The 23279-nt window shown below is 44.9% G+C and overlaps 1 protein-coding gene across 5 annotated transcripts in view; it reads right to left on the reverse strand.

Annotated features, from left to right (window-relative positions):
- The window catches only part of LOC137424903 (forkhead box protein P1), a 257074-nt gene that overhangs the window by 80531 nt on the left and 153264 nt on the right, over nt 1–23279 (reverse strand). For all 5 annotated transcript variants that reach the window (XM_078776067.1, XM_068112795.2, XM_078776069.1 and 2 more), the window contains 2 exons: nt 5644–5769; nt 2388–2489 (listed from right to left, as the gene is read on the reverse strand). In XM_078776067.1, coding sequence (XP_078632193.1) covers nt 2388–2489; nt 5644–5769 — 228 coding nt within the window. The remainder of the gene's footprint in view (nt 1–2387; nt 2490–5643; nt 5770–23279) is intronic.

The following is a 23279-nucleotide window of genomic DNA, read 5'->3' on the forward strand; positions in this document are numbered from 1 at the left end:
GAGGGTTGACAGAAACTTTTCCACCTTGTCAGAAGGAAAGGACACAGAGTCCAGGAGCAGCTGGGTACAACTGGGTACGGTGGGTACAGAGAGGGATGGGTTTGGGACACAAGATTTAGAGGCAAACACAGAGTTGAGGCATGAACTCCATTGTTGAGACATTGGGCTAATGTGTGATGCATATTGATGCTGGTGCAAGAATAATGCCGGGCGGGGTGCCTACTCTTGCATTCACCGTAGAAGGTAAAACGACAAACCATCATAGATGGAAATCGTTTTGATGACCCATGATAGTAAAACCCCAAAATATAAGTGGATGCTCTTCTAGAAATATGCACAAAATACTCAGCAATATGCACACAAAAAATGAAGGTATGAATGTGAGAGCAGGCAACTAGACCGGCATTATTAAAGAAAATAGGCACGAGTGGGCTGACGGTCAACTTTTTGAGGTTGTAGTTCAGAGCCCTGATGATTTGGGGGAACCCAAGTCGCACCCCTGATCCGAAATCGAAAAATCTAAGACTGAGCGATCTTGCAGACCATCGAGATGAAGGGCTGTATCGGGGTTCAGAGCAATCGGTTGGTAAATAAGGAACGAGTATGATCCAAAGTTTCAGTGGGTAACCCCGAAAGCAAAAAAACGAAGCCCGAGTGATTTTGTGGGTTACTGTCTTGTATTCATGTGTCAAGTTTCAGAACAATCAGCCGGGTGACAAGGGAGGAGTAGCAAAATAGCAAAAAGTTAACAGACGACTGGACGGATGGACATCCAGACATCATGACCCATTTTACAGGTTAATCTCTTTGAGGTCGAGATGAGATGACCTAAAAATGAAGGTATGACACAATTGAATGCACATCATGCACTTGAGGCATTCTTATCACAATAACTCATGTTAAATAACCAATAGATAGTGGACGGGGGAGGGGAAACTGCCATTGTGTGTTGCAGTGGTGCATTTACAAGAGGGATTGAATGTTATTCAACCAAACTACGAAGGAATGGTCTTAAGACGGTCTAATTTGGCACAGAAGATAGTCCTTTTCAATGTAGTTTCCAGCAATTGTAGTTTGCCTTTTTAACTATTTTTACAGTGGTCGATGACATTGCTGATGCCATTGAAACAGCCCATGTTTTCGGCTCCAAAACCTTTTGATAAGATAAAAACATTTTGAACATGTGATCCCAGCTTTAGGAGGCAAGTTAACAGATGGATACGTTGAACAGAACAAGCTCAGTTGATTCAACTTAACTTTTGTTTGTTATTCATTCAGCAGGACAATACAGCAGAAATATGTTCAATAAGTTTGTTAATTGACATCGAGCCATGCCTTTCTGCCATCTGGTAGGAATCAAAACACCAATTTGCAGTTTCTAAGAGCCTGTATTATAGTCAAATGTTTCCTGGATTATTTTTTACTTCTGTGCCGCTGAAGGTGGGCGGAGGTTATGTTTTTACCCCTATATGTCTGTTCGCAGGATATCTCAAAAAAATTGTGGATGGATTCGGACAAAATTTGGTGGACAGGTTAGGAGCGCAACAAGGACGAATTGATTTGATGTTGGTGAAGATCCAGATCTGGATCCGGATACAAGAAGTTTTTTAAGTGACTCCACCATTGAGAGATGGGACCGAAAACTATATATGGCACAATATTTCAAAAGGTTGTGGACGAGTTATGACAAAGCTAAGTAAATGAGTTGGTTATGTGACAAGAACAAGCCGATTCGATTTTGGTTCAGGTCCGAATCCAGATCCGGCCTATCGGTGGGATACAAAACGTAAACTGTTCAACCTGGCGGAGGTATGTGCTCTACCGAGTGCCGTTCTAGTTTTTTCTGTAATGACTATTATTGTAACATTTGAGTGATATTTTAAACATATAATTGAGTTTGTCTCAGGTGAAAAGAAACACTAAAAAGTCACAGAATAAATAAACGAATTACTACTCCAAAAAGTTTCTCAAATCAACTGGTGATCTCTTCAGTAGGAAGAAACTAAAATCTGCCATGATGTGACAAATCTAGTAGTTCACTCAAGCATTCATTACCAACAGCAAATATTTTTCAAAGATGCATGACTGCTGTTGCGATTTCAATGAGTCATCAATATTAAAGGATGGTATTGCTGAAGGCTTTAGGTAATATAACTTTATTCTGTCATATAAAATGCTTTTTAAGTTACTTAAGCAACATCCACTTTGTGATTAATCTTTGCCTTGATGAAAAAGAATTTTTCAAGAAAAAGAAAAAGAATCCATATTCCATGTAAATGCACCATTAAACAAATTAAAATGTAAGTGCTGTAAAATAAATGTTTTTAATGTTTATGAATGAATACGACAATGAGAATATTTTATGGTGATATGAACATCACACTGACCTCCACTAACTTCTTGCTTGCTTGTTCTTGCTGCTGCAGGACTTGCAATCTCAACTGCTCCTGCTCTTGCTGCTGCTGCTGCTGCTTGTAGAGCTGCTGCAGCTGTTGGAGGAAAAGTACACAAAATGTACCTGAATGTTTTGCCCATGTCCAAATTCATGAACAGCAGTCACCAAAGGAAATCAGCAAAAACGTTACATGGCTAAAGTCCTGCTAGTTAAGCTAACCAAGTCAAAGCAGTTTTTTTTTTTACTACTTTAAACTTTATTTGTTTGGTGCAGCAAGGATGTTATTTGAGACTAAACAAATGCACGACTTGATCATAACTAGATGGTATTCATAAAATACTTACTCAACTTGATGCGAGCCAACTCTTCTGTTTTTGATGGTTTTTTTTTTTCTTTGATCCAATATGGCTGCCAGACCATGTAAGCGATGACATAATAAATTTATATTCCCTAATATAATTGCTGTGTAGATCACATTCAAGAAATTTCAAACTGATCAGACCAAGCATTGTGCCTGTTGAATTATGACGTCATAATTAAGGCACCAATGACATCATCGTTAACAACACTTATTCCCCATGCGGAGTTCTTTACAATGAGCCACGTTTCAATTTTTTCCATGGAGTGGTTTTGGAGATATAGATGTGCAGCATTTTTTGTTTTTTTCCAAGATGTTGCCCATACCATGTGACCTATAACATCATAATTATCACTAAAATTCTACAAGAGTCGCTCCTATGATGAAAGTGAAGTCAATCGGGAATTTTGTGTCAATCGGACCAACAATTGCAGAGAATTTTTTTTATACTGATCGGATCAAGCGTTGTACTTGTCGAATTATGACGTCATAATGAAGACACCGATGACATCATCATGAACATATCTTATTCCCCATAGTTAGTACTTGACAATGAGCCATGTTTCAATGATTTCCCTTGAGTGGTTTCAGAGATATAGAGGTGTAACATTTTTCCAAGATGGTGTCCATACCACGTGATCTATGACATCATAATTATGAATAAAAAATTATACCGGCGATAGGCGGAGGCGCTCCTATGGTAAAATTTTATGTCATCGGACCATCGGTTGCCAAGAAAATGAATTTTTAAAATGCAGAAATGCATGCCACACGTACGCACCCGAATGCCTAAAGGTGGGTTTTCACGAGACACGCGAACGGTTCGCGAAGGATGCGAATGTCGAAAAAATGGCAAAGTCCAACATTCGTATTTTAGGCTCCAAAAGTTCGCCAAACATGCGCGGGGGTTCGGAAGCGTCGTCAATTGTTCGCAGGAGTCGTGTTTTGTTCGGCGGGAATTTCAAAAAAGTTTGAAATTCCCGGCGAACAATTGACGACGCTTCCGAACCCCCGCGCATGTTTGGCGAACTTTTGGAGCCTAAAATACGAATGTTGGACTTTGCCATTTTTTCGACATTCGCATCCTTCGCGAACCGTTCGCATGTCCCGTGAAAACCCACCTTTACCCTGATTTTCGCGTCGTGAGCACAGGGTAATGAAGGAAGGGAAGGTTGGCAAAGAGCAAGGAAGGAGAAAAGCGTATATATAGGGAGTCAGTTTAATTTAGAGACTTGAACAGAAGATGACCGTTGGTGAATGGTGTTGGAAAACAGTGAAACAGTTGAGATCAGATATTGAGATTTTATCGGCAGGTAGTTTTGATGAGTTGGTACCATTGGAGTAAAATAATGAAGTAGTCAGCTGAATACAGAGAGGTCACATGGGGCATGTACCTGCAGCATTTTGAGAAAGGTTATATAGGACCTGGCAGAACATCCATTACAAAGTGAAGACGACATTCATTGTTGAGGATTTATTATCTATTATTATCATCATCCATCGTCTGTCTTTGTGCGCTGGATGGCGGTGCCATTATTTTTGAATAATTATGTTCTATGATGTATGTAGATGAAGAAGCTGGTGTTGTGATGAGATATGGTGTGATGAGATATGGATGCATCTAGATGCCTCATTATGAGGCAAGTACACAAACAAAATACAAACATTTCGATCATATAAATATACAACAAACAACAACAACATGCATTTTAAGGCCATTTTCCCTGCTAGAGCGGGGGTTAGCCTTGCGGTCCCCATGACATTCTTCTCCATTTTGCCATATTTTCTGCATCTCCCCTTGTTAACCCCCTTGCCCGCATTTCTTCTTCGACCATCTTTAGCCAAGTCTTTCTCGGTCTTCCCCGTCCTCTACTTCCTTCTACATTCATTTCCATCACTCTTCTCAACCAGTCACTTTCATCCTTCCTCAACACATGACCAAACCATCTCAAACTGTTTCTCTTCACAGCATCCATCACAGGCTCTATTCCCATCATCTTTCGCAATTCATCATTTGTCTTCCTCTCTCTCAACGATACTCCGCGCATCCACCGAACCATTCGCATTTCCACCCTTTCCAGCCTTCGTTGCTGCTCTACGTTCATTACCCATGTCTCGCTCCCATAAATCATAATAAATATGAATATTTCGATCATATAAATATGCAAGTCCTATTTACAGTGTTTACAATTTCAAAACTGTGAATCGCAAAAACTGCCATTCAGAAATATAGTATTGAGCACAAAAATATCAAGATACCTTTTGATTGAAAAATCTTTGAATGTGTATGGAACTATACCATCTTGCATATGAGCAAAAAAGAAAAATACTCTTGGAAAATTTAAAATCCTTGAACAAGTTTTGAAGTTCCACAAAATCGATAGCTTAAAATTCCAATTTGAAAAGCTCAATATTCACTTTGCTTTGATATTTATACTGCATATTTCAAAAACAAAAAGTCAGTGGTAACTTGTTTGTGCCTCTCAACTATTATCTGGTGATGAGTTGAATCTCAGGTGGAGTTGAATCCAACTCGATATTTCCATTCGGGAATGGAGTCAGCAGGAGGCGTTGTGCCCTAAAGCAAAGCAATAGTACAGCTTTAAAAATTGCACGGGGTTTATAGAGGTTTTGCTAACAACTATTAAAACAATGGAGAGTATTGATAATTTGGCTGTTTGCCATTTGCGACAAAGTGACAAAAGATTTAACTTTACAGGCCGTTAGTGACATGAATGCCAGTTGAAAAGCAGGACCATTATCAACTGTGCACATACGAGTGCGTTTAAAACTCCACTCCACTGTTTAATCCAAAAAACTATCTACAGCTGATCAATCGAATTCCCCATTTCAGTGTATCTATCTGCTTCCACAGTATGAAAGCCCTCACCTGTTGCAACCCGAGTGCCTGTTGCTGCTGCAGGAAAGTCTGCAGCTGCTGTGTGGTAAGCAGAGGCTGCTGCAGAAACTGCTGTAGTTGCAGATGTGGACCAAGCATTGCCAAAGAAACTGGCACCTGATAGAAGCAAAGAGATTAAATGATTAGCAGCAACAGCAGTCTGTAATGATTATATCAAAGCAACCCCCGTACAAGCAGGAGATACGAACAGACTGTACTGATCTTGCTTCTATAATACGCTGCAAGATCTCTGGTTACTCGACAACACAATCCAATAATTAATTAACAACAGGTGAAATGTTTACGCATGAATGAATGAATGAATGAATGATCGTTTTAAGGCCATTTTCCCCGTTAGAGCAGGGGTTAGCCTTGCGGGCCCCATGACAATCATGGTTCCCTGTTTGAGGCAATGTTTTTATGGCCGGATGCCCTTCCTGACGCCAACCCTTGGTCGCCTCTTTCGATGCGCAGGGATACCGTGTACCTATTCTAAATCGGGGTACACACCGTGATCATTCATCCCAGCAAGCTGGTACTCAATTTGCCGACCTCGGAAGGATGACAGGCTGTCAACCCCCCTGGCGTTAATTCAGCGATCGACCGGGATTCGAACCCAGGATCCTAGGATCCCAAGCCGGCACCCTAACCGCTAAGCCAACACCAGGCTAGAAATGTTTACGCATGATGTTATAAATTTTTATTACAGGTTTTGCCTGGTTCATATCAAAACTCAGGTTACAGGGGTAGGGGAAAGGAGGGTGGATTATACTGTCACATTACATCATATAATTTGAGAAGTGTCTGTGTGTTTGTTTGTTGTTTGCCTGTTTGACTTGTACGCATTCCTGAACCGCTGGACGGAATGCACCTTGGGGGATTTTAGGTGGTAAAATAGCAGGTGGAGAGTTGCAAGTGTAATACCATTAACTTAAGAAAGGGTCTAGAGAATAATTTGAGGATTATACACTTGTTACTTTGATTTCAGTTGTGGGGAAGGTGTTCGAGACATTAATTAGGAATCAGATGGGGAACCATTTGAATAATTTCAAACTAATTAGATGTACTCAACACAGATTTGCTAAAGGGGGGTCACATGTAACTAATTTATTGGAGTTCTATGAGGCAGTTTCTGACTGGGTGGATGAGGGAAGTGCAGTGTATGGAGTCTATCTACACTTTCAAAAAGCTTTTGATAAGGTACCACAAAGAAGGCTCTTAGCTAAGGCAGACGCTCCGCTGGGTATGTGAGTGGCCCCCTGCAAACCCCATGTGGGGGGCCCTTTCTATTGGAGGGGTAATAAGTAATAATATGGTGACATACCTTCAGGCAAAGAATTGATTCATACCTTGGTTCCGGAAGTATTAGAATGACCAGCTCTGTCTGTCTGTCTGTCTCTGCGTGTATCAGTCTTTCCACACCATCATGGGTAATGTATTGTCATATCTCGGCTATGCCTGTACCGATTGTAACCAAACTTGATAGGATAGTAGTATGGGTCAACCAGAGTGTGATATGTGGCCAACAATGAACTATATCAAATGTCAATCGCTGTTCATTATTTGCCAGGATAGCTTATGTAGGCCGAATGCTAAGTATGTTAAGAATGAAGATAACGCTGACTGACATCCTAAAGGTACCTCCGCAAGAAGGAGGAAATGACGTAACATCGAGTAAATGATTCACAGTAAGTTTCATTCGATTTACCTTAAGGTCGTTGGAAAGCTATTTAACAAATAATAAAAAAACTTTTTTTTTTGAAATGAAAAAGGATGTAGGGATGTTACTGTGAAAAAGTATGGAAACAAGAAGAAATCAAAACTGCAAGCAGTGATGCCTCGGGGACCAAGACACCCCATTCTGATTGGACAAGTGTGCAACAACATCCTTGACAACAGCAGCCCGGCCCCAATTATGCAAAGTTTGAACTGAATCGATCCGAAAAATGAAGGAGGTGCATTTTAGAAGTTTTTCATGAAATCCAATATGGCCGCAATGCCACATGATCGAAGACGTCATCCAGAGGATATACATCAAGTCAAATGGCATACTATAAGTGGTACAAGTTTCAACTCAATCGATCGAAAAATTAAGGTTTTCATGCATTTTAAAGGTTTTCATGATATCCAATATAGGTCACGTGACCTATGACATCATCAATTTTCATCAATTTTGTTTTATTTTTCATTGCCAGATCATGTGACCAATCAAAAAAAAATCATATTCAAGTTCTTATTGATGCGTATAAAAAAAAAAAAAAAAAATGATAGATGATGATGCGTATATACAGATAGATGCAGATAGATGCGTATATACCACAAAAATGTTTTGTGTTAATCGGATAGATTTTTTTTTGTATACAACATCGAGGCTCATGTAAGAGCTAACATTAATGGAAAAAAACACATAAACGGACACATAAAACATATAATAAAGGGAGCGGGAGACAAGATGGGGAGAGAAAGGGAAGCACACAAGTACAAGATGAGAGAACATGGACATCGGGAGATCTGTGGGAGGGAGAGGGCTTGGGGGGAGGGGCATGGAAAGGGGGGAGGGTGGGAGAGGTATAAAACAAATGGACACTGCTAGGACTTCCAGGAAAGAAGTCGGTATTTCAAAAAAGTGAATCTGGGGTGAATTAACAGGGGTAGAAAAGTTCAAGGTTTTGGATGGGGGAAGATAAGAGATGGTGGTGAACAGCTGTATTAAAGACCTCTTGGGAGGAGTGGAATTGAGAGTGTGGGAGTTTGTTCCAGAGGCAGGAGAAAAGAGGAATGAAAGAGTGAAGGTGAGCAGAGAGTCTTGATTTTGGCAGTTTAACCATAAGAGGGTTGCAGGCAGATCTTGTGCGACCTGTAGGAATATTTGGAGAACAGAGCTCAGACAGAGCTCAGACAGAGCAGGGGAAGCTAGGCCAGAGAGGAGTCGGTAGAAGACAGAAAGACCACCAACCTGCCTGCGGTGAGTGAGTGAAAGGCCCTCGGAGTTAGCTTCATCGTGGGAGATTCCAATGATTCTGAAAGCTTTGGTTTCAACAGCGTGAAGACGAGCTAGGTGTGAGGCAGGAGCCCCAACCCAGAAGGGAGAGCAGTATTCCATTGAGCTGCGGATGAAAGCTTTGTATGTGGTGAGGAGCTCAGGTGTGCCAAGGAAGGACTTCGCACGATGGAGGATGCCCAGTCGGCGACTGGCTTTGGATGCCAGCTTGGAAATGTGGTTTCCCCAGGAAAGATCATGGCAGATAGTGAGACCCAAAAGCTTGAGCGACAGAACTTATTGGAGAGGATTGTTGAGAAAGTATATGGGAGGGTTATCCAGACGGTCTTTTTGGAGAGGCATAGTAAGAGTGTGAGATTTGTTAGGATTGAAAGACATGTTCCACTTGTTTGACCAGTCTGTGATTTTTGACCAGTCTAACGATATATATTTTTTACCTCAACGTAGCTGCCAAACCGCTTCACCAATGACGTCATATTATACAACTTTTTTGCACCATGGGTAGTCGATCATAACATGAGTAGAATCAAATCGATAGTTTTTGCGGTTTTGGAGAAGAATATTTTTAAAGTTTTTACTTAAATCCAAGCTAGTTGCCATGGTGATTGCAAAATCAAAATTCGGAAAAAAATATGGCATCAATTCCCATTGGCCCCAACATTCCTGGAAAGTTTCAACTTGATCGTTGATCGGAGCAACAGTGCCGACGTTACAGCTTCCACAATATTTGGTGGAAAGAATAGTAATAAGTGCAATAACAAAAGGAGGGAGATCCGCTGGGTGGCAGGGGACAGGGAATGGAGGTGTGGTTACACCAGATCAACGACCATTGGACCCCACGCTCCAGAATCCCGAGAAGGTGGTAAGCAGAGCCTTTTCAACCGGACACAAACAGTCAAACACCCTGCAGATAATGCACTGTATCACTCCACCAATATCTGGACATAGAGGACCCAAACCAACACCTTCACTGCCAAAGAACATTTCAAGCCTCAGCAAAAGACAACAACACTATGGAGTCATTCACCAACCGCAGAAAATGTCCGAATGAAGTCCCCTCAAGAGAATGCCAAGGGAGAGTCTTCCCCCTCTCACCTGCACCACCATCTCCAATGCTCCAATGCCCAACCTCCTGCTGGGCTGGCCAGAGGAAAGTCCCAGTCCCAAGTCCTTCATGAACTGGCTAGCTAGGGCAAGTCCCCCACAAGCACACATCAACAACGCATGGAACCAACCTCTGCAGATGGGAGGCCCCGTCAAACAAACGGAAAAATCCGGACAGGAGAACACAAAACGGCAGAACCAAAAAAAATAAAGGTTTAAATCAGTCAACAACCCCATGTTTAACGTCTTAAATATTAAAAAAAAAATCAAAAAAACATAGATAAATAAATTACATACATCACATGCTGTCTCTTCCCTCCTCTTCCTCCATCTTTCCGATTACACCTTTCCATCCTCACTCTGTTTATGAAGTATTCACCATACTCCTTCACGATCTCTTTCAACCTTTCTCTTTTGACTTAAACCTCCTTTCACCAAACCTTCAAATAAAATAATAATAATAATAAAAAGGAGTCCCTCTTACCGGACTAACCAAGGGCTTATATGCACCTCCACCTTCCTTCAAGCTACGCTCCACTTGACTTGCAAATCTGGTTTTATTTTCTTATTTTTCCTCCTTTTTGACCCCGTCTGCAGTCTTGGCCTTCGCAGTTTCCCTGCCCTCATTCTGGTGAATACCCAGACAGTCTTCACGGTGTTTGTTTTAAAATGTTTCAACTTCCTTTTGCTCCCTTGTTAAATTCTCTCTTCTATTACAATTCACTCTTCTTACTGTTCAAAAGGCTCTTTTCAAATCGCTCCTTCAATCATTCCGTTTCTAAAAATGCATTCTCTTACAGTTCTTCCTTCCTCCAATCTCTTAACTCGCCTTTATATCACCCCTCCTCTAATATTTACCTCCGCCACCAGAGGTGGATGGAGGTTATGTTTTCACCCCTGTCTGTCCGTCCGTTTTTGAACAAGATATCTCAAAAAGTTGTCGACGGATTCGGAGCAAGTTTGGCAGAGATGTAGCATATGTGACAAGGACGAAATGATTAGATTTTGGTGAAGATCCGGATTCGGCTAGTAGAACTTTTAAAGTGATTCCTCACCATTGGGAGATAGGGCCAAAAACGATACAGAGCAGGATATCTAAAAAAACTATGGACGGATATGGACAAGTTGTGTGTGTGACGAGGAAGAATCGATTCGATTTTGGTGAAGATCTGAATATGGATTAGGATATGAGAATTATTTAATTTTTTAAGTGATTCTTCACTTTAGAGATAGGGCTAAAACCAACATATAGCAGGATATCTCAAAAAGTTATGCACGGATTTGGACGAAACTTGTTGGACAGGTTGTGTGTGTGACAAGGAAGAATTAATTCAATTTTGGCGAATATCCGGATCCGGCTAGTAGAATTTTGATTTTTAAAGTGATTCTTCACCATTATGAATATCGGAAAGACGAAGGTGATGGCAAGTGGTAAAGCATGTGGTGAGGTGGAAAGAACTGGGAAGTGGCCGTGTGCTGTGTGCAGGAAGGGTGTTGGAGTGAACTCCATTCAATGTACAATGTGCGCTGAGTGGGTTCATCAAAAATGTAGTGGTCTGAGAGGGTCATTTACCAGTGTGGCAGCTACATTCAAATGTAAGGTGTGCACAGAGGGACCTGCAGATGGAGGAAATGTTGAGTTGGATCTTGGAGACGGCGTGAAGCTGGAAGGTGTGAAAACATTTTGCTACCTCGGAGACATGCTGAATGGAGAAGGTGGATCAGACTCGGCAACGGTTGCTCGAGTGAGATGTGCATGGAAGAAGTTTCGGGAACTGAGTGGCGTGCTGATGAGGAGGAGAGTGTCGCTGAAGCTGAAGGGAAAGGTGTATGCTGCATGTGTGAGAAGTGTTATGATTTATGGGAGCGAGACATGGGTAATGAACGTAGAGCAGCAACGAAGGCTGGAAAGGGTGGAAATGCGAATGGTTCGATGGATGTGCGGAGTATCGTTGAGAGAGAGGAAGACAAATGATGAATTGCGAAAGATGATGGTAATATTGCCTGTGATTGATGCTGTGAAGAGGAACAGGCTGAGATGGTTTGGTCATGTGTTGAGGAAGGATGAAAGTGACTGGTTGAGAAGAGTGATGGAAATTGATGTAGAAGGAAGTAGAGGACGGGGAAGACCGAGAAAGACTTGGCTAAAGATGGTGGAAGAAGAAATGCGGGCAAGGGGGTTAACAAGGAGAGATGCAGAAAATAGGGCAAAATGGAGAAGATTGTCATGGGGACCGCAAGGCTAACCCCCGCTCTAGCAGGGAAAATGGCCTTAAAATGCATGTTGTCTTCACCATTGGGAGATATGGCCAAAAACGATACAAAGCAGGATATCCCAAAAAGTTATGGACGGATGATTTTGATTTAATGTGATTCTGTATTGTGATTTCTGGTCTACTGAATGAATGAATGAATGATCGTTTCAAGGCCATTTTCCCCGCTAGAGCGGGGGTTAGCCTTGCGGGCCCCATGACAATCATGGTTCCCTGTTTGAGGCAATGTTTTTTTTTATGGCCGGATGCCCTTCCTGATGCCAACCCTTAGTCGCGTCTTACGATGCGCAGGTAGACGGTATACCTATTCTAAATCGGGGTACACACCAGAATCATTCATCCCAGCAAGCTGGTACTCAATTTGCCGACCTCGGAAGGATGACAGGCTGAGTCAACTCCCCTTGGTGTTAATTCAGCGATTGACTGGGATTCGAACTCAGGATCCTAGGATTCCAAGCCGGCACCCTAACCGCTAAGCCAACACCAGGCTAAAACCAGTCTACTATATGAATGAATGAATGATCGTTTTAAGGCCATTTTCCCCGCAAGAGCGGGGGTTAGTCTACTCTAGGATACAAAACGTAAACTGTTCACCTGGTGGAGGTATGCTCTTGTACTGGGTTGCATTATAGTTCAAAATGTATCTCTGACTTGAAAATCTCAAGAACAACAGCTTCCATGGATGTTTGCATTTCATTAATTGTTTCTTTTGTACATCTTCAGTGACAATCCCTTCCCTGTCTGTTCCCTCCTCTACTCTACTTCTACTTGCCTGTATCATACAAACCCTATTCCGTACCCGCATCCCACTCCATGTCCCCTCCCTCTACTCACTACTCACTCCTACCCCATTCCATCACTACCTGCCCCATAATCTCACAAATTCACTCAAGGGGGAATACGTTTTTTGGGGAAATTTAAAAAATAGCTGTCAATGGGGCTTCATAATGTATAACTTATGTTAAGTAAACACGTTATATGCATTAATTTATCAATTAAATTAGAGGCAAACACAAACATACAATATATTGTGTCCCTGTACCAAGTTTGTGGCTAATATATGCTTGATTTAGAAAGTTGCACTTCAAAAAGGTTGTCCTGAATTTAGCAACAAGTACATGCCGTACAAATTTTCACATATTTATGAATATCTCATAACGGTGTAAATTGAGGTCAAATGTAAGGATCATTAATGTTTCACCTTCTAGACATGCACACCCTGAGTTATAATACATATACAGTACACATGTATAAACTTAAAGGAATGATAAATTACATAAAGTATATATATATATATATATATATATATATATATATTTTTTTTTTGTATACAACATCGAGGCTCGTGAAAGAGCTAACATTAATCACACAAAAAGACAAACCGACACACAAAACACAAAAAACAAGGGGAGCGGCAGACAAGATGGGGAGAGAGGGGGAAGGACACAAAAGAGAGGGGGAAGAGGGGGAAGGACACAAACACAACATTTGAGAGCAGGGACATCGGGAGGACTTGGGGGGAGGTGGGAGAGGAATAAAACATATGAACACTGCAAGGACTCTGGGGTGAATTACCGGGGGTAGAAAAGATCAAGGTTTTCGATGGGGGAAGATAAGAGATGGTGGTGAACAGCTGTTTTAAAGACCTGGAGGGAGGAGTGGGATTGAAGGGAGTGGGGGAGTTTGTTCCAGAGGCGGGAGAAAAGGGGAATGAAAGAGTGAAGGTGAGCAGAGAGCCTAGACTTTGGCAGTTTAACCATAAGAGGGTTGCAGGCAGATCTTGTGCGACCTGAAGGAATATTGGGGGGACAGAGCACAGAGAGAGCTGGGGGAGCAAGGCCGGAGAGGAGTCGGTAGAAGACAGAAAGACCACCAACCTGCCTGCGGTGAGTGAGTGAAAGGCCCTCGGTGTTGACTACATCGCAGGAGATTCCAATGATTCTGAAAGCTTTGGCCTCAACAGCGTGAAGCCGAGCAAGGTGTGAGGCAGGAGCACCAGCCCAGAGGGGGGAACAGTATTCCATTGAGCTGCGGATGAAAGCCTTGTATGTGGTGAGCTCAGGTGTGCCAAGGAAGGACTTCGCACGACGGAGGATGCCCAGTCGGCGACTGGCTTTGGAGGCCAGCTTGGAAATGTGGTTTTCCCAAGAAAGATCATGGCAGATAGTGAGACCCAAAAGCTTGAGCGACAGAACTTCTTGGAGAGGATTGTTGAGAAAGTAGATGGGAGGGTTGTCCAGTCGGTCCTTTCGGAGAGACATTGTAAGAGTGTGAGATTTGTCAGGATTGAAAGACATGTTCCACTTGTTTGACCAGTCTGTGATTTTGTCCAGGTCTGCAGAGAGTGAGGAGGCTGCAGACTGCCGATCTGAGGGATGAGGAATGGAGCGACAGAGAGTAGAGTCGTCAGCAAAGAGATAGAGAGGATTTTAAAGAGAGTCAGAGAGATCATTGATGAAGACCAGAAAAAGCACAGGGCCCAGAACACTACCTTGGGGAACTCCAGCCTGAACAGGAAGAGGAGATGAGAGAAACCCATTCAGGGCCACACGTTGACTACGACCAGAGAGGAAGTCCGCCAGCCATGCGTGGAGATTTCCATGGATACCAAAGGAGGAGAGTTTGGTGAGCAGAGCAGGGTGCCAGACCGTATCGAAGGCACGTGAAATGTCAAGGGAGACAGCTCTAATTTCCTGTTTGGCATTGAGGACCTCCATCCATTGTTGAGAAAGCAGAAGCAGCATGTCCAGAGTAGAGTGACCAGGTCTGAAACCAAATTGATGATCAGAGATCAAGCCATTGGAGAAGAGGAAAGATTTAATATCTGAAGCAATGATGGATTCCATGACTTTGCTGATAATTGGGAGAAGGCTGATTGGTCTGTAGTTGCTGGGATCTGTTTTTGCACCTTTTTTGTGCAAACCGGTGATGTTGGCTGATTTCCAAGCAGATGGCAGATGACCTTGAGCAAAAGAGAGGGTGAAGAGAACAGAAAGAGGGAGTGAAAGAGCAGAAGTAGTTGTGTCTACTTTCCAAACTCCAGGCCCACAATAATGTTTTAATATAACGTTAACTGGTACAACATTGACAGACTAAACACAAAGTCACAATGAAAAAGTTTACATCAAATTTTACACAGTGCACCATGCCCATAAATGAATGAATGCATAATCCCCCAAAATCCTCTGGGCCGGATCCTCTGGGCCGGTGCTCCTGCCTCACACCTAGCTAGTCTTCACGCTGTTGAAACAAAAGCTTTCAGAATCATTGGAATCTCCCGCGATGAAGCTGATTGTGAGGGCCTCTCACTCACTCACCGCAGGCAGGTAGGTGGTCTTTCTGTCTTCTACCGAATCCTATCCGGCCTTGCTCCCCCAGCTCAATCTGTGCTCTGTCCCCCAAATATTCCTACAGGTCGTACAAGATCTGCCAGCAACCCTCTTATGGTTAAACTGCCAAAATCTAGGCTCTCTGCTCACCTTCACTCCTTCATTCCCCTTTTCTCCCGCCTCTGGAACAAACTCCCCTACTCCCTTCAACCCCACCCCTCCCTCCAGGTCTTTAAAACAGCTGTTCACCACAATCTCTTATCTTCTCCCATCCAAAACCTTGAACTTTTCTACCCCTGCTAATTCACCCCTGTAAAGTATCTCGACAAACTGCGATCAATTGTCGTACGCGTTTATTCACTCTGCCGATCAAGGCCCGATTCACAGCAGCGCCATCCGAGCTCTGGCGTAGGGATACAACCCGGTCCCGGTGTAGGGATACAATGGTGAACATTTGCACTGCATACATGACATCCTCCCCTTTAAGTCCAAAATTACCAAGAGCAATACGTGCTAGATTTCCAGAATTGACATTTCAAAAGCAACATTTCCAAACCATGTGAAAATATGTGTGCAAACGGTTATGAGAATAATGAAAATACGTGAAAATAGAACATGTGTCAACGTGAAAAAAAAACATCTTCAAAGATTCAACCGGTCGGGTGCTTTTCTCTCACGCATTGAGCGTCGCGGTGTACCAGTGGATACAGAGTCCGAGGTGATTCCTTTGGGTCGCGGTGTACCAGTGGATACAGAGTCCGAGGTGATTCCTTTGGTCTCCACGAAGGGTGTAGCGTTTGCAGAGGTTTTCGGGGCATCCGAGCCGGCTGGAGCGGCCACGACGATCTCCGGCAGTGGCGGGTCGAACTGTTGTCCTGACTGTGATGATGCTACAGGCTCCATCGACTCACAGTGACGGTAGGTTATGTGGTCCTGATGTCGACGAATTTCGCGGCCGTCCTGCAGGCGAATCACACTGGACAGTGGACCTGGCTTCTCGATGATGTCTCCCGGTAGCCACGTCGCACCTGCACCAAAATTTCGGGCAAACACTGGATCTCCAATGTTGATACATCGACTGTTGGACGTCCTATCGTGCACCAACTTTTGATTAAGCTGGCTCTGATAAACATTTGATGATATGTCTGGTTTGAGATTGTCAAGTGTCGATCTCAAGTGTCGTTTCATCAATAACTCAGACGGAGCTGCACCGGTTGTTGATTGTGGCGTGATGCGGTATTTGAACAGGAGACGAGACAGCTTTGTTTCCAGGGTTCCCTCCTGAAGTTTCTGCAATCCGGATTTGATGATTCCCACGGATCGTTCGGCCAAGCCATTTGAAGCCTGGTGATGTGGGCTGACAAACTTATGTTTGATGCCGTTCCGACGTGTGAACTTGGCAAACTCGGTACTGGAAAAACACGAACCGTTATCACTCACGATCATCCTGGGCAGACCATGAGTGGCGAAACAGCGTCTGAGTCTTTCGATGACAATGGCTGACGTAGTACCACGCGTCACATAGGCATCAATCCATTTTGTGTGCGCGTCCGTAATTATTAGAATCATGCTGCCGTTAATAGGCCCGGCATAATCGAGATGTAGGCGATGCCACGGTTCGCTGGGCCATTCCCAGGGATGCAGTGGCGCTTTCGCAGGTGTATTCCGGGTGCTCTGGCAGGGGTAACAATGTCGAACATGATGTTCGATATCAGCATCAAGATTCGGCCACCACACATAGTTTCTGGCGAGTGACTTCATCTTCACAATCCCGGGGTGACAGTCATGGATTTCATCCATGACCCTGGAACGCAGATTTTTCGGGATCACGACACGACATCCCCAGAGGAGGCAACCATTTTCCACGCTGAGTTCGTTTTTACGTGCTTTAAAAGCCGCAAAATCTGGGTCACCCTCAGGTAGCAAATGCCATCCAAGCTGTACAGCCTGGACAGTTCTGGACAGAACGGGGTCTCGTCGAGTATGAGTGCGGATCTGGCCGGAATCGACAGCACAATCTTCCAGATGATCCATCAGTGCGATAATGGATCCTGGTGTAGGCGAATCATCAACGGATTCTGGAAGGGGTAACCGACTCATGGCATCTGCATTTGTGATAGACGAACCGGGCTTATAACATATGGTGTAGTCATAAGCAGCGAGAAACAGGGACCAGCGGATGATCCTGGGCGGTAGTGTGTCAGATGTCGCCTTAGTTGGACCAAACAGACTGATCAGCGGCTTGTGATCAGTGCGAATCGTGAAATGATGTCCAAGAAGGTACTGGCGAAATTTGCCGACGCCGAAAACGATTCCCAATCCTTCCTTGTCAAGTTGGGAATAGTTTTTCTCTGCCGGGGACAACGTTCTGGATGCAAATGCAACCGGTCTTTCCGTACCATCAGGCATCACGTGCGATAATACACTCCCCACTCCATACCGACAGGCATCGCATGTCAGCACAAGATCCTTCTCTGGATCAAAATGAATGAGAACATTGGACGATTTGAGCAGATCCTTAGAGGTCTGGAATGCTGATTGTTCAGTAAACCCCCAGCTCCAGGAGACTCCTTTCCTCAAAAGCCGATAAAGGGGGCCCAAAACGTCGGTCACATTCGGGATGTAACGACCATAGAACTGAAGCGGGACGCGCTGGCGACGAGGATATCGTCCAGGTAGACGTAGACAAAATCCAAGTCGCGCAGGACGCTGTCCATCAGTCGCTGGAACGCCTGAGCCGCATTCTTCAGACCGAAGGGCATGCGCAGGAACTCGAAGAGTCCGAATGGCGTGATGACCGCCGTCTTCGGGACGTCCTCCGGCCTGACGGGGACCTGATGGTAGCCGCGTATGAGGTCCACCTTCGAGAAGAAGGACCTGCCCGCCAAACGGGCGGAAAAGTCCTGAATGTGGGGGACGGGGTAGCGGTTGGGAGTCGTGGCGTCATTGAGACGGCGATAGTCCCCGCACGGTCGCCATCCCCCGCCGGGCTTCGGCACGATGTGCAGCGGCGACGCCCAAGCGCTCTCTGAGCGCCGAACGATGCCGAGTCGCTCCAGGGTAGCGAACTCCGCTTTTGCCACCGCCAGCTTCGTCGGCTCGAGGCGGCGTGCCCGGGCGTAGACCGGTGGCCCGACGGTGGGGATGTGATGGGCCACCCCGTGCTTGACGGCCCCCGCCGAGAAGGTGGGCCGCGTGAGGGCCGGGAAGCCGGCGAGGAGGCGGGTGAATGCGTCCGCTGCCGGAAGCGTACAGACCAACGTGGCCGGAACCGAATCGTTCGGCAAGCCGCTTGGCAAGCCGCTCGTTGAGCTGGGCAACGCACATGCGAGCGAGCTGAACGTCTCGGCCTGGACAAGCCGTCTGCGCTTGACGTCGACCAGGAGCCCATTAGCGCACAGGAAGTCCGCGCCAAGCAGTGCCATGGGCACGTCGGCGGTGACGAACGTCCATCGGAAAACCTGCCCTCCAAACCGCAGAGAGAGGCAGCGTTTTCCGTACGTACGGATGGGCGTCCCGTTCGCGGCAAGCAGCGCGGCGTGCTTGTCTGACGTGCCGGCGGGAATGACACTCACCTGTGCTCCCGTGTCGCACAGGTAACGGCGCCCGGAGAAGGTGTCCGTTATGAACAGCAGGCTGCTCGAACGGCCGGCGCTCATCGCCACAATTGAGCGCCGGCCCGGGCGTTTCCCGACCCGTTGAAGGAGCACGGCGGATGACACCGCCGAGCTTCGTGGCCGAACTTGGCGTGGAACCAGCACCAGGTGGTGGAGCTGGAGGAGCGCGGCTGGCTCCGCCAGGCCGGTGGAGTCGACGGGTTTCCCCGCGGCGGTGGGCGGGGCGTGGCGGCGTTCACGAGGTGCGTATCAGCATGCTGCTGAACCTCAGCGTGCTGTAGAAGATGATGCTGTGGAACATCAGCGTCGAAGGCCGTGACGGCCACGCCAACGCTCGCCCGCGTGTCCGAAGCGGCGAAGTACTTGTCCGCCTCGGCCGCCAATGCTCGGGGTTCCGTTAGCCCGGTCCCGGCCAACGCGAGGCGAACCTGCGCTGGAAGTTGGCGACGGAAAAGCGCCCGGAATAGCGAACCGGGGGCTTCGTCGCCTAACAGTGACAGCATATGGTCCATTCGGACCGACGGGCGCATCTCACCGAGCTCGGGGAGATCCAGGAGGCGGTCGGCCCGTGCGTCGTCCGTGAGGCTGAACGTGGCTAGGAGTAGCCGCTTGAGTGCCTCGTACTTGTGGCCGTCCGGTGGGTGGCGAAGGACGGACACAACTCGAGCGGCCGTGCCGGGCCCGAGGGAGGCGACGACGTGGCAGTAGCGCGTGTCATCGCCGGTGAGGCGCCGAAGCTGAAATTGGGCTTCGGCCTGGACGAACCAGACTTCGGCCTGAGCCTCCCAAAATTCCGGAAGTTTGACGAAGGCGGCCATGGCGATGGCGTCGCGTGTGGAAGGATCGCTCCGGCAGATCCAACGTCGAGGGTCACCAGTAAAGCGCGGCGTTACGCGCGCTGCTTGTGAGCAAGGAGGAAGCGGACAAGCGGTAACATATAAACGTCTTTATTGTAAGACTACACTGTAACACTGAACTCCTCCGGGCTGGTCGCCCGGTGTATATCATGAGGCCACGCCTACCCCTCGGGCGTGGCCACCGCCCACTTGGTGCGTGGAATGATGTCACCACGCCAGTGGGCTTTTGTGTCCGCCACAATACCAACTGTGTGTGAACTGTTTTCACATTGTGCACCACACTTGCAATGAACACTACAAGCAAGGTCTTTCTTGGCACGGCTACATGATGTACATAAGCGTTGTTTATTCATCCAAGAGCATCTTATATCAATCAGGAGTTCTGAAGGAGCTGGGGCCTTGTCGATGATAACAGGTACAGATGAGCTAGCCTCTACTATGTATCCTTATTCCTACATAGTTAGCACAGTTTTTAGGTGATGCCATGTACCGACTTGGTTATGTACTCGAAGGCTAGGATAAAACAATACTTCGATAAAATGTTGTATCATATTATAATAGAGCACACGAATATGGTTATATTTGTTTAAATGCGACCAAAACGTCTTCTTCTTCTTCAAATAAAATTAACACCAAAAACACAGTCTGTGAACTGCCAGAGAAAGGTGGGTAACTGCTGCCAGAGAAAGGTGGGTAACTGCTGCCAGAGAAAGGTGGGTAACTGCTGCCAGAGAAAGGTGGGTAACTGCTGCCAGAGAAGGGTGGGTAACTGCTGCCAGAGAAAGGTGGGTAACTCCTGCTCTCACCAAAATAGACAAAATGCGGGGGCGCTTGTTGTTTTGGAGAGATGTCATGTGTTTTGAGATTGCTTTGCTTCATTTCCTTGAGTTCATCAGAGAAATGCATCATGAATAAGTCATGCATGTAAATGTTGATTATGCAAATTATGAACTATTGGTTTAATATTCCATTAGGGTACACTCCAAGACGTTAAAAATATTTTTGTGGTCGGACAGGTGTAGTTGTTAGTCTTATGGAAAGAATTGTTATATTCGGACTTGGATTGCACTTATTTGAGCAAATTGGTTGCACAAACTGGCTGTCGCTCATAGCACGCCTTTGTTGTTCTTGTGATCTGGAATTTGGCAACATAATATGCAGCTTTAAGAACAGACAACCGCATTTCTGGCAGTTTATTTTCTGGCCTGTGGGATGCAAAGGAAATGAAATTTTTTCACTTTTGTGTTTATGTTACTGGGTGAATAATGGGAGTCTATTCCCAGCTGTGGAACAACTACAAATGATCAATGTAGTTGTTGCTTTTCATGGTGTATGAGGCCATTTGTGGTTGTGCAGATCTGACAATGTTAGAATGCGATCATGCTATTGATCGTGAACATTTATTAACTGTGTGTGACTCCCTTCTTTGATAAAGTGTCTAGCAGTGGTATGAACATCATGTTGGTGGACCCATTGCACATCTTTCTGTCTCAGGCAGGTGTTGAGTAAGCTTTAGCAGATGCATATTCGTAAATATCTAGGAAAGTGCATAACTTCCTGTACAGTTTAGGTATTTAACCACTTGGAAGTGCTGCCTTAATTGCAAATAGCATAAAATTAATTTGTTTCAAAAGAATACCTTCATTTTTCCAGTGTAGCCTAAACCCAGTTGTATGTTTGTAGTGAAATTGTAAATCTGTGCTTCCTATGTGGTTTCTTCGAATACAATGTTTGCAAGTATCTCCACCATTTAGAGAAACCGACAACCGTACAATAATGTGATGTGAGGAAGGAGTGTAGGTACCGGTACCTGATGCCGGCACACTGATGCCGAAATGAGGGGCCCATAAATAATAATAAAAGGCAGTGTCCGTCCGTCCGTCCGTCTGTCTCCTCCATAACTCCAAAACCATGAAACATAGCGGCTCCAAACTTTGCATGCATACACCTGGACCTCCAACAGATTGCAATGATGAAAACGGGGGGTTTGGGTGTGTTATAAGACCCTTTTTGAAGATGATTAACGAGGTGCTCATAAGAAAAAAACACGAAAAGGGCTTACCAATATGGCGGCCCGCCATCTTGGTCAGCCTACTGCCACTTGCTGGGTTCTTCGGCACCATTTTGTTTCGGCCTATTCAAACGTGCCTTGCCTTGGAAACACGATCGATTAATTATCATTACATAATTGAAGCATATCATCAAAATCTGGATTCAGATATGAGGAGTGGATGCTGTAATCTAAATAAATGTCCAAATCTGGAGTGGTCTGACAAAATTTACCATTTCTAGCGATTTTTATAACCAAGTGTATATATGCATTTATTTAAGCGAGGCTGTCATTCTCATTCTGGGGTTAGTTTTTTTTAATTTAACTTAATAATAACTTTTAACTTAATTCATACTTCCATGGGATAGGGCGTCACTCCACTGTACCTGCAATCTGTTTTTAAAATTCCTCGGCCATTTCAACCAGAAGCAATCAGTTTGCTATAGCTTGCTAAGCTAGCCGTTCCTTATCACCCATTTCGTTGGAGTCCTTTCTGGAGTGCTTAAGCTGCTTCGCAAGGGCTCTTAATTAATTAGTCACAAGGCCAGGGAAGTTTAGGTGTGTTAGAACACCCTTTTTGAACATGATTGACCCCAAATCGAGCCGAAACATATATGTGCCAATTTCTTCCTCGTCATACACCCAAGCTGTCCACCAAATTTCGTCTGAATTTGTCCATAACTTTTTGAGATATCCTGTTCACAGACAAACAGACAAACAAACAGACAGACAGACAGGGGTGAAAACATAACCTCCGCTCACCTTCGTTGCCGGTGGTAACTAGAAACTATTGTTATCTTTTCAGCATTCCAAGTTATTGAAACAGCAGTGAGACAGCTCCATTTAATATGTTTTCTGGTAATGGTATCAATTTGCTCTTCACCCATAAGTGGCCAGCTTCCTCTGTACCAAGAACGTGGTATTACTGTCTCTCAGTCCCTACCTCTGGCAGGTGGCAAATGACCTCTTGTTTTTTCAGAACTTGTTATATTACTCCACAATATTCTATGCTGTGCCAGTGTGCCTTGTACAGTATTTCTTCAGTTTAGTATCAGAATGGATTTAAAATGGAAGGAGTATTTTTTCTGCACAAAAAACATCAGCGTTTACAAATGCACGGATAAACATTATGTCCACGCAAGTAACACTTGAGCCACTAGCACATGTACGAGTACTTCACTGTAAAAACAGGAGTTTATAAGTAAACCGCTGATATACATACTTAGTAACATTCAAAAAAAAAAAGACAAATGCTTATCAAAGCATTTATGCAATTTATACAAACACATCAGATAAACAACTTTGGTAAGCAGCATTCCATTTGCATGTGGAAAACGCTTCAAATCATATTAACGTGCAAAGCAATAATGCATCAATACAGTAAATTTTGATGTTC

Source organism: Myxine glutinosa, chromosome 4 (genome assembly GCF_964187855.1).
Source record: "Myxine glutinosa chromosome 4, kmMyxGlut1.1, whole genome shotgun sequence".
Lineage (NCBI taxonomy): Eukaryota > Metazoa > Chordata > Myxini > Myxiniformes > Myxinidae > Myxine > Myxine glutinosa.